Genomic DNA, 12,486 nt, shown 5'->3' with positions numbered 1-12,486 from the left:
ACATGAAGATTCTTACCACTGTCATTCCCATTGTGGTCAAAGTACGGTGGTCCCATGCCAGATTGACCATTTCTTCTTATCCATCCAGGCTGTAAATTCAATTCATGAAGAGCTTTGCACAGATTAGTTTCAAAATCACACTTTTCACAGGAGGAACCTGAATTGAAGTAAACAAACAAAAAATCAAGACCTCAAAAACAGAAGCAAAGGGATATGTTCTCACCATCACTTTCTGTTTAATTAGCACACAGAAACACTATAAATGGCCTCCTAAAAAAAAGTAAGAAACACCAGAATTTTTAAATCATGAACAAAAGGAAACAAGGCAGTGGAAGAGAGACAAGAGAGAATGAATATTGGAAAAAAAACCCAAAACAAACCACCAAGGCCTCGCCCTGCCAAACAAAACCCAAACCAGTTCATTTATATTATATCACTGTAACTTACGCTTTTTTCTTCACAAATATCTGTGTAGCTACCTACTTGTACGTAGCTAAGCTAGCATAGCTTATATGCAGAGGCTGTTCTGAAAATATACTGCAGCTATTGGCTGAAGAATTTCAGTATATCCTCTGTTTATCCAGGGCTCTTGCACAGAAAAACAAAGACTTAACACCAGGAAATAACCAGATAGCAAAAATATTGTATGAGGTTCAGCAAGGCTAAGCGCTTGGTCCTGCACTTGGGTCACAACAACCCCATGCAATACTACAGGCTTGGGGAAGAGTGGCTGGAAAGCTACCTGGTGGAAAAGGACCTGGGGATGTTGGTCAACAGCCACCTGAACATGAGCCAGCCATGTGCTCAGGTGGCCAAGAAAGCCAATGGCATCCTGGCTTGTATCAGGAATAGTGTGGCCAGCAGGACCAGGGAGGTAATAGTGCCCCTGTACTCAGCACTAGTGAGGCCGCACCTCAAGTACTGTGTTCAGTTTTGGGCCCCTCACTACAAGAAAGACATGGAGGTGCTGGAGCATGTCCAAAGAAGGGCAATGAAGCTGGTGAAGGGTCTAGAGAACAAGTCTTATGAGGAGTGGCTGAGGGAACTGGGGTTGTTTAGTCTGGAGAAGAGGAGGCTGAGGGGAGACCTTATTGCTCTCTACAACTACCTGAAAGGAGGGTGTAGCGATGTGGGGGTCGGTCTCTTCTCCCAAGTAACAAGTGATAGGACAAGAGAAAATGGCCTCAAGTTGTGCCAGGGGAGGTTTAGATTGGATATTAGGAAAAATCTCTTAACTCAAAGGGTAGTCAGGCATTGGAACAGGCTGCCCAGGGAAGTGGTTGACTCTCTATCCCTGGAGGTATTTAAAAGACATGTAGATGTGGTGCTTACAGACATGGTTTAGTGATGGCCTTGGCAGTGTTAGGTTAGTGATTGGACTCAATGATCTTAAAGGTCTTTTCCAACCTAAATGATTCTACGTTTCTATGATTCCACTACTGTTTATTTCACCATTTTGCAACCTGCATTTTGCAGGAATTTGGAGTATAAGCGCATTCTCAGAAACCCGCCATGACCTAATAACAGAAGGGTGAGGTTCTCATCATCTGACATACTCCAAAGTTTACCAGTGTTCATCATCTTTACTAATCTGCTGTATTAAAGCAGAAAGCACATTGTTCAAAGAAGAGCTGAAACAAGTCCTCAGAATGACATAGTCTCTCCCTTTGCCTTTCCTCTGACATTATTTCTTCCAGTGCACATAGCAACATAGTGAGGAAGGACTGCTTCTCCCCCTGCGACATTCCCCTGTAGGGCAGCATAGGTTAGAAAAGGGAGACAGAACGTGTCTTTCTGTCACAGGACCCAGTTTGGTGTACCAGTTCATTCACAGAATTTGATGCGGGTATGCAACCAGATAAATAATTGCTTACTGTGAGGGAGGGACGGGTGTTTATTTCTGCTCTGGTGTCAGACAGCCCTTTTTGCATCACATCCAAGCTGGATGAAAGAGCTTGCACGTGCCTGACAGGCTGGACAGCCCTGTTCCTTGAACCACTTATTATAGTGGTGGAAGGATTTTAAAAAAAAAAAAAAAAAAAAAAGTCTGATCAGATGCATCTGTAAAGAGCAATTTATTGCAACTTCACCCCAAGCAGAATGGCCAGTATGTGGGACTGTATCCAGATTTCATGCACTGTGTGGAAACTTTCAGTTCACCTGCATTTTCTCTTACACAGCAGAGGAGGACCGGCTAAGACTCTGCCTTCTAATCAGGATTCCGGTTAAACACGAGAGCTACAATGCCTTCATGCTCCCTCTCAAATTGGTGCTCACTCCAGGACCCTGCTAATGTTTTTGGTCTATTCCATCTTATCACAGTTCACTAATCATTTTAAATAAAGTTGCAACTGCAGCATTTATAGTCACACTATGATGTCCAATATCATGGCTCTCATATTCATATCAGCTTACTGCAACAATTCATTATAAGGTGAGAGAGGGGAAAAATAGATGTAATTCATGTAAGCATTCCAGACTCAAGTTAATATGCAGATTGGCTGATTCATCAATCAACTTTTTATTGCTGCTTTTATTCCTTAGCTCTTTAAGTGGCTGAAAATCATGTCACTGGTTCTTCAAAAGCACAAACACTGCTAAGGTGTATCTGCTTCACATTACATGAAATACACCAAATCACATTCAATATTTCCTCAGGAATTTTCTCATAGCTGAAAAAACAATTTAAAAATCAATATGTACAAAATAGCAAGAACAGTACCATCTTAAATTTAAAAAAAAATAAATCCTTGATCATTCATGATTATTTTCCAAGGCAATATTCATTTTCACAGAAAACATAACTTGAAAGCAAACCAATGTAAATTTGCTGGAAGATAGATTTACAAAGATAAAGTCACTGCTTAGAGAGGAAAAGGCTAGAAGGAAGAAATGTGTGGGATGTTCTAGGTATTTTTTTTGCAGAATTTCCTGTGAACAAAACAAATATTTGAAATAACTTCTAAGGAAAAATTCCAAGTCTCACAGAAACAGACTACAGTTTAAGGTTCTATTTCAATTGTGTATGTGTATAAAATATCAGTTTGGGATATTGTGGGAGCAAAAATATTTTTAAGAGTAGTTAGTTAGCATTCATCTCCTAGTGAATATTTTCCAATAGTAGTTCAGAGATAAAAAATGACTGTAGGGTTTATTCTGCTCCTTTTCCAATGTTGTGGCAAAGCACAAACCAAAAACATATGAAGTTCAAAATGACAATAAAAACACATCGTCTGAAATTCCAACTTTAATATATTTTCAGTGCAGAAACATCCTTAAACCAGAGAAAACATCAGGGGCCTGTCATGAACATGAGATCGAAGAGCCGAAACAGAAATAGAAAAATAATTTTGCAATAATCCTAAATCAGAAGAGTGGGTGGCAGCAGGATGAATCTTCAATTTGACACCCTGATCTGTATCTTTATGTCTGACAGCTAACTTCTCTCCTGGAGTGATCCAGAGCATTATCTGAGCAGCCCCAGCATCTACAGCCTGTCACTCAGAGCCTAGTTCCACACCTCTTGCTTACCCATACTTAAAATACAACATTATTTGGTATTGAAGTCTTTTCACAGAACCCATAGACTCATTTTTCTAAACTAGTCTTTGGAGCAATCTTTAATTTCTCTACTTTCATATAAGCATTTCTCTATAGCAGTATTCCCTCAACAGCAGGTATAAAAAGCCTCCATAAAAATTAATGGAAGAATGCATCTCTTGCTGCATGTTCTGCAATCATAATAGAAAGTGCTGCCTGGAGGAAATGCTCCTTCTAGGGAAACCAAGACCAAGCACAATGAGGATTTCAAGGCTATGCTGTGAAACATAGCATAACCATCTCTTGTGCAAGTGATACAAAAAAAAACTAACCTGAGATATGTTAGTCACACATCAGGGGATTCAACAGGCATAATTTCCAGTCATTGGCATTTAATACATTGTAGTACAGCACAATAAAGTTACAAAATGTATTGATATCCAGTACAGTCTTAACAATTGTCTTATTTGCAGAGGAAAAAAAAATCAAGTATCCTAGAGTTGATTCTAGACTGCTGTTCCAAACAGATATCTGCATTGTATTGGGATAAAACAGGGAGTCATACTGGAAGAAGAAAAACAACATGTATCTGGGCACAAAACTGTAATTTGAGGAATCTGGATTTAAGTTACTGCTCTTTCTCACAGATTTCAGCTGAATTCAATGATCGTTAACGTGCTCTAATTATAATTTTTCAGTGTGCACAGAAACACACAGGCTCATCTAAAGACAATCTACTTTAAAGATAAACCTTAAAAACCCAACAAATATAGTAAATTCCTTTGTTGCACAGTGAGTAGAAGAACTTAGATAAGCTTTTAGTTAAAATTAGAATTTTTGATAAATCCAAGCTCTTCTTTACACTCCAGAACAAAGATCCTCAAAGAGCAGGACTGTGTTATATATCGTATGAAATAATTTGCAGCATCATTTTGTGTTACAGTATTCTGGAAATAGTAGATTTCTGATGCAAATTTACTCAGACACTAGGAGTTAAAATTCATTTTCACTGCTTAGATCTTTCATTTAAAGGAAACAGCAGCAACTGTATTCATAGCCTCTGAATGTGACTAACATAAAGTCGGGATTATCAGTTCATGAATTCAAGAAAATTTCCCCCGCTTTCTAGACTGAAAAAAAAAAATGCCGTTGTTGCTTATATCTTGATCTAGGTATTTTGGATGAAACCTGGATTTCAGCAAACAACTTTACCACAAATTAAGGAAAAAAAAAAAAAAAAACAACCTAATACTTGTTAAATCTCCATTGAATTTATGTGGATGAGGAAACACTTGCTTTGCTACATAATATCCATATGAAGATTTAGGAAAGAGTTGCACTGTATAGAGGTTGAAAATTAAGCAGGAAAAATCAAACTGAAGCAGGAAGAAAGTGTCTTAGAAAATCAAATGAAGAAGAGGGTGGAAATAAAAAATTCCCAAACATTTTTGTAACATAAAAAACCCTCCCTGCCTAGTTCTCTCTGCTACCACGTTCAGTTATCAAACTGTATCATGCTTACGATGAAGCCCACAAAGATTTACCTTGTTTCTCATCACTGTTGTCTCCACACTGGTTGGTGAAAATGCACAGTTCCCCAGATGGAGCAGAGGAGCCATCACCACGTTGGCATTCAATTCCTGTAGATGACTGAGTATCTACCGGAGCAAAGCAATATAGCGCACAGAAGAATATGAATCTCTTCATGGGCTATGTTACTATCCAAGCTTTCACTTGGAAAATAATTACTTTAACTGTCTAGTTTTGGTCATGAAGCATCTCTGAAAAAGCTGTGTTTACACACATCTCTCTGGAAGATGTTTTTAGAACCTCACTTTCTGAATCTGCAGCTTAAGGGAAATATGGCTTCTGCAAAGCAGTGACTTTCAACCGGGTGTGTCTTTGGATAATATTTAACTGAGTTATAACATTGGTTTATGACTAAAAAATTTTGGTGCATGCTATGCAAGTCAAGTGTATACCATTAACTTACTGATTGGATTTATTGCCCAATAGTTTGCAAATATATTAGATAAGAAAATAACAGGACAACAGAGTAGAATTACTAAGTGACCAACATTCATCAAGATCTCTCTTTTCTCACAGGGAGTTGGCAAATGCTTACAAAACATACGAAGAGCTTGTACATCAAATGTAGAAAAAACTGTTCATAAATTCAAAGTTGATTTTGCATCAAAGGGATTATAAGTGACTGATCTAGAGAAAGAATTAGAGTTTTCAGAGCCTGTAGACATATGATGCTGAGAGTTGAAAGTGGTATCTATTTATTATTTACTTGGGCTAGAACTGTAGATAATGACTGAATTACTTGAGCGTACCTGGTTGTTAATGGAATCATATCTGCAACCACAATTTGCATAAATGCGTGAACGGACTGGCTATTAATGAATACTTTCCAAATTACTAGATTCCTGTATTTACTGGAAAAAAAATCTATTTTGTGTGATACTACTAGTGTTTCCCAAGGTTAGGAAAAAATTAGAGATATCTAGGATCCTGAATCTGAATTCTTATGAACAGTGAACAATACGATTATACAAACAAGCACAGTCAGAATTTGTCAAAATTAATAATAATAATAATAATAATAATAATAATAATAATAATAATTTGTCACCCATTGCAGGAATCCATTGTTAGGGGAAAATACCAATACCAACCCCAAATATATTACCTTGCCAACATATTCAGTCTTTGTCCAGGGTTATTTAGTTATAGATATAATCCTCCCCCCCGCCCCCAATTTACTTAATTACTAGTTCTGAAATAGTGCACTTAAAAGAAAAAGTGTAGAGTCAGAGGTGACACAACAGCTCCCTATTAGGCTGTCAAGAAGAGTATTTGCATTGTGTAAATAGATTTACAGTGCATTATATGGCAAACCGATCAGGGCTCACCTAGCAGACATGGGCATTACTAAAACATCCTCATACAAAAGGACTCCGTCAGTACAAGAGATGGAAGTTAGTGTGTTGATTTATAATCCCTTTGATGCAAAATCAGCTTTGAATTTCTCAACTGTGTTTCACTGAAACACACCAGTTCTGACAGAGCTTTTACATGGATCAGTCAAGGATCTTCAAATTGAGGAGGGGGAGTGGAGAGAGATATCCAGCCAGTACAAAAAGCCAACTTTGTGAGAGAAGATTGAATCAACTTGTTTTGTTCAGCCTAGCAACACAAGAAAACAGGGAAATTATATTAATGAAGTACCTTAACCACTTTAGATGACTCAAATCCAGGGGAAGGAGAGATAATAGGAAAAGCAGAAGATGATTGCAAACGTTAAAGAACAGTATCAGCCCAAGGCAAATGACTCTGAAAACTAGACAAAATTAGGCTGACAATCATGTAAGCCTGGCACTCCTCCTTTAATAGGAATGGGGGGGGGGGGATCTATTTTTATGACAGAGTTGTATTACTTTACTGAAAGGATCATACAATTGCCCAAGTGGCAACCTGTAATAAGTAACTGATACCAGCAGCTCTGGAGATTTCTTCACCTGTAAATTCCTGAGATCAAATAACTGGCATGCACATACCACTGTGCATACTTCTGGTTTGCCTCTTAGCCCTGGTGAGCAGAACTAAGGTATATCTCTGCAACTAAAGTATGCTGATTAGGAAGCATAAGTGCTATAGTAGCTACAAAGAGAAACAGACAACCTATATCTGGAAGTATATCAATCATTACAGATCAATATTTTCATAATGTAAGAAATTTATTCTCAGGGTATAAAGACTACTACTCCAACATTGCCTTAAGGCTAGCAGTCCAAGGGCTGATGCCACTTCCTATTATCTCCAACACCAGAGGCAGATATACGTTTATTGTAATAAAGGTTTCACTTCTGCCTAGAAAGCATTTTCCAGCTGATTTGGTTCAACTCCACCCTTTTCATCACTACCCTTCTGTGGACATCATTTTATGTGCTTCATTTTAACGTTTTTTCCTCAGGCCATAGAGCTGATTGGAAAACTTCCTGAAGAAAAGCAGGGCTACTAATAAATGAATTAAGAGTCCGTTGATATATATATATCAGAGTTCATCAAGAATGTGCTTGCTTCCCTTCCATAAGTACAGCTTAGATTAGAAGCTTATATAAAAAAAACCCCACTATTCCATATAATATGTCATATTACTACATTTGTAAAGGCTTAAATGTTTTATGCTATTCAGCTGTTTTATTTTCCAATCTGTTTTCTCCAACATACAATATTTCATCTTATTTTTTCTTTTCCCCTACGTCTTCTAAAACTCCTCCTTGCATTGTTGTACTTCACAATGACAGGATTTCCCAGTCTTTCAGCTTTCTCCCATTTTATTAAAACTTCTACTGCAGTATTCTAAGCTGTTCTCCTGCTCTGTCTGTAGCATAAAATCCGCATACAAGCTCTGTGAGTAAGAGGGTAATTTTTAGCAGGAACTGGTATCCACTTCCATTTTTATTATGCTCTAAAACATTAATAAGAAGCAAAATTGCATAACCCAAACAAATCAGAATCACCTTAAGGTCTGTTATGAGTGGAAATAAATGAAAAATGCATCAAATATTCAGAAAGCACTTAGGGTGTTATCCAAGGATTTTTAATGAAGAAGAAAAAAAATGGTATTTCAGTGAAGATGTAACAAAAAGTGCAAAACCAAAGAAAAGGTGTCTTTTGTGCAAGTGTGTGGCTATGTACAAGTAGGGAGAGTTTCTTGACAAGTGCAACAAGTCAGTCCTCTTGTCAACTAACAAGAACACCACCACAGTTTTTTCTAAGCTCTGAGAAACATAAGAAAAGGGACAAAAAGAGGAATCAGAAGCAAAAGACTTACAGGGAAAGTCAAAAGGACAAACACTTCAAGTACTGAACTGCAAGCACCCTGAAAGCAGAAAGAAGAATCAAGATCTAGAAAAAAAGGAGGAGCAGACAGAGAATGAAGATGTATAAACCAGTAAAAACATGCACGATGTCAGAAAAGTAGAAGGATGGGCAATAATCAAAGGGTTTTTTTGAAAGCAGTAGAGAAATTTTGCAGAGAAACTAAAGACTAAAAGGAGAACAAGCAGAGCCAGGCACTATGTCTATTTTCAAAGTTACTTTAGCAAACAAGCAGTTCTTAAAAAGGAAAAAAAAAAAAAGTTAAAATAAAAAACTGCTTGAATTTACATCAAAGCTGGATTTATCTGGCTTAGCTTAATTCATTTCATTTGCTGTAAGTGAAAAAAAGATTGCCCTGTCAGCCTTTCCACTTGTTTAAGTAAATCTGTTGAAAAAGTTATAGATATTTAATCTAGGATTTTTAAAAGATAAGTCTTATAAAGAAGTCCAAACAGGCTCTGAAACAGCACCAGAAAAATTTTGCATTTTTAAGTCTATTTTTCATGTCAACAGAAAGTTATCTGCTTAAGCAGAAAATGGATGGCAGTTAGTAATTCTCCATTAAGTTTTTGTAGAGCCAGTTATTAGCAACACATGAAACATAGGAAAAAACTCAAAAAACGGGATATTAGTTTCACCATCTGAAAACAGTGTTCAAATTTTGCTGTTACTACTAACTTTCTCTCAAGGAAAAGTCTTACAGAATAGAAACCATGGTCACATCTTCAGAGAAATCAAAATTTCATTAAATTTAATGTAACCTTTTAATGGCAAGATTATAACATTTTTATATGTGGCCAGAGTATGGAGCATTACATCAGTGTATATACCTTTAATATATATCTCATTTTCTCCTAATGTACAGTTTAGTAAACATCATTAATTTTAATACAAACAGTCCTTCAAATCCATTTATGCAAGAACCATTTTATCCAATCATTAAGAAAACCGCCAAAATCATATGTTTTAAATAATTCACAACTACTCAGCCAAGTCTTCGTTTTGAGAACCCCCTCCCAAAAATATGCTATTCATATTATCATACAACAGCTCTAGCTTTTAATTGTCAGATTAGACCTGAATGACATCTGCGAAGTAGAAGAAAGCCAAGCAATCACAGTAACCCCAAATTGATCAGTTTTTAACAAGAATTGACAGAATTCTTTACTTTGATGTGAAGGACAATAATTGCATACCATCTGCTTCCAGTTAAGTGGCATTAATTCAATAGTTAACTTGAAAGAGGACTAAGATATTAATACATTTGATTAAAAAGGATTCTGGGTAAGTGTTCTTACCACTCATCTCCATTTGCTAAAAGAAATTAGTAAAAGCAATTAAGAAGTTAAAACCAGACTTAATATATTGATCAGTGTACAGCATGAACACCACAGTTACAACTAGTGAAGGAAAAAGCCCATAATGTTAATGCAAAGTGTGATGAACTAGATGAAATCGGGTCAAAGTCCTAGATCATTACAGATTGAAATAAGGTAACACTTCAGGAAAATTTTTGTTGAAGTAAAGAAGTACTCTTGGAAAGTAAAGAAAATAATCAATGGGAGACACAAAAGACTAATCTGATCCCTGTGTGTACCACATGCTAAAATTTGTCTCGGCACCTAGAGTTTGGAGGAAAAAATATTTCAATTCTGAACTGCCAAGAGCTCAGTAGAACTGCCCTTCTCTCTCTCAACCCCAAAGTAAGAGGGAAAAAAAAAAAAATTATCAAAAGTGCTTCTAATCCATAAAGCAATACGCTATTAGAAGACAAAACTATAAATTGGCATAAAGTAACTCTAATCAGGCAAAAAACATTTCTACCTCCTACCTACTATCTGCCTCTTCAGAGAAATTGGAGCAAAAGCAGAATAATGATTTTCTCAGCATTTGCTTTTCAGTCCAAAAACTTCCAATAGATTTCAGCACATACTGCTCCCACACAGTCTTCTCCAAGTCAATAGGAAAGTCTGTCTTCCATCACATCATTCTACCAAGCATTTTGGTTCTATTCTTTGTTGTAAGCAGCTTCCTAGTCATCTAAGCCCTCTTCAGCTGTAACTAATTGATCAAGCAGCACTGTCTCAGAGGAGCAGAGCTGTAGAGTGAAACCCATGGGGCTGAGGACCTGACGCGTTATGTAACATGAACTATTACATCACACGACTAAATGCATTTCACAAGGTGTTTAACTCAAACTAGCTCCAGTCTGGTCCCATAGACCAAACACCCATCAGTGGCCAAGGTGTATTAGGTGTGGTCTTGGAGCTCATCCTCTGCTCTAGTCTCATGCAGAGGTATTCATTTCACGCTCTCCGTGGTTCCCCTGTTTTAGGTCACACAGCGTGCAAGAATAGTTGGGACATATCTTTCAGTAATGCACCCCTCATTGGAACCAAAATGCTAATGTGCTAAGCATGCTTAATGGCTCTCAGAACAAGAGCTGGCGTTCCCCTCACCCCCAAGAAATATAAATAGATCTAGCTTTCTTCCAAAGTTTGGAGAGAAAATATATTAGAAAAATTAAACTGGAACTAAATTAAACAGCTCTTCTATCCATCTCAACTGTATGCATTTGAGGATTCATCTGTCTGTCCTGGTTTCAGCTGGGATAGAGTTAATTTTCGTCTTGGTAGCCGGTATGGGGCTGTGTTTTGGGTTTAGGATGAGAACAATGTCGATGATACACTGATGCTTTGGTTCTTGCTAAGTAGTGCTAAGCTGTCTCTAAATAGGTGCTAAGTGGCGCTCACACTGGTCAAGGACTTTTCAGCTTCCCCTGCTCTGCCGGGGGCACAAGAAGCTGGGAGGGGGCACAGCCAGGGGGAGTGCTGGCCCAAACTGGCCCAAGGGCTATTCCATACCATATGACGTCATGCTCAGTATATATATGCTGGGGGAAGAAGAAGGAAGGGGGGGGGACATTGGGCATGATGGCGTTTGTCCTCCCAAGTAACCGTTACGCGTGATGGAGCCCTGCTTTCCTGGGGATGGCTGAACACCTGCCTGACGATGGGAAGTAGTGAATGAATTCCTTGTTTTGTTTTGTTTGCGTGCACGGTTTTTGCTTTGCCTATTTAACTATTCTAATTTACTTTACTTCAATTATTAAACTGTTCTTATCTCAACCCACGAGTTTTCTCCCTTTTGCCCTTCCAATTCTCTCCCCCATACCACTGGTGGGGAGTGAGCGAGCGGCTGCGTGGTGCTTAGTTGCTGGCTGGGGTTAAACCACGACACTGTCCTAACCTTGGTTGCTAGAGACTGAGCCAACAACCAAAGGCTTTGCAGGTAGCAGAGGCAGACAAACACCTTCCCAGGGCAAATCACCCGACGATTTCTATCTCTGAATGAAATAACTCCTTTAGAGATGCCTGGTGTTTTCCACCAACAATAAAACAAGCTTACTCTTTGGCATCACTTCTAGGTATGCAAGTCAGGGCAAACAAATCCTTCCCATGGTCTATCTGCCTGTTTCTGTCTGTTAACATGTAACATTAGTTAGAAAAACCAGCAAGATCAGGGAGAAATCTGGAAGAAAGCAATCTCCCTGGGCTCATCACCCATAACTGGGGCAGAATCAGCACAGCCCAGAGTTGTGACTACAGCAATATTCATCTTTAGTCCTGAAACATGTCTGTGTGCCCAAGAGCTGGAAATTAGGTTGGTAAGACCTAGAAGGAGTCTCAACAGAGTATATACTTTAGTAACCAGATTAAAAATAAATAAATGTATCCACCAGGCTTTTCCACATTATTGATTTTGGGCTTTAAGACATCTCTGGCAAGACGCTGCTCCTGAGGGTTTCTCAGCAGTCATGCTTGCTCCACACGTTTCCAAATGTTATCCCCCCACAAAAGATACACAAAATATGTTATTACAAATCTTTTTTAATCAAAACTCCCACATATCTCAGTTTCCTCATCTTTAAACAGATAAGTGGTCTGAAAATTTCTGAATTGCTCTGATACATCCTGATAAATATAACTAAATAAAAACTAATAGTCCCAAGTAACTTTTCTGCACCAACTGTAAGTTGGTTCAGTTGGTAAGTTC

At 38.0% G+C, this 12,486-nt stretch overlaps 1 protein-coding gene across 1 annotated transcript in view; it reads right to left on the bottom strand.

The window, feature by feature from the left end:
* MALRD1 (MAM and LDL receptor class A domain containing 1) overlaps nucleotides 1-12,486 on the bottom strand; it is a gene marked incomplete at both ends in the record, with an annotated part of 328,396 nt that overhangs the window by 281,293 nt on the left and 34,617 nt on the right. The window contains 2 exons of the mRNA XM_082329648.1: nucleotides 17-157; nucleotides 5,085-5,198. Coding sequence (XP_082185774.1) covers nucleotides 17-157; nucleotides 5,085-5,198 — 255 coding nt within the window. The remainder of the gene's footprint in view (nucleotides 1-16; nucleotides 158-5,084; nucleotides 5,199-12,486) is intronic.

The sequence above is a fragment of the Platalea leucorodia genome, assembly GCF_965183815.1.
Source record: "Platalea leucorodia genome assembly, chromosome: 1".
NCBI classification, from domain to species: domain Eukaryota; kingdom Metazoa; phylum Chordata; class Aves; order Pelecaniformes; family Threskiornithidae; genus Platalea; species Platalea leucorodia.
The sequence above is the reverse complement of the archived record's forward strand: the minus strand, read 5'-3'. Positions and strand labels throughout refer to the sequence as shown.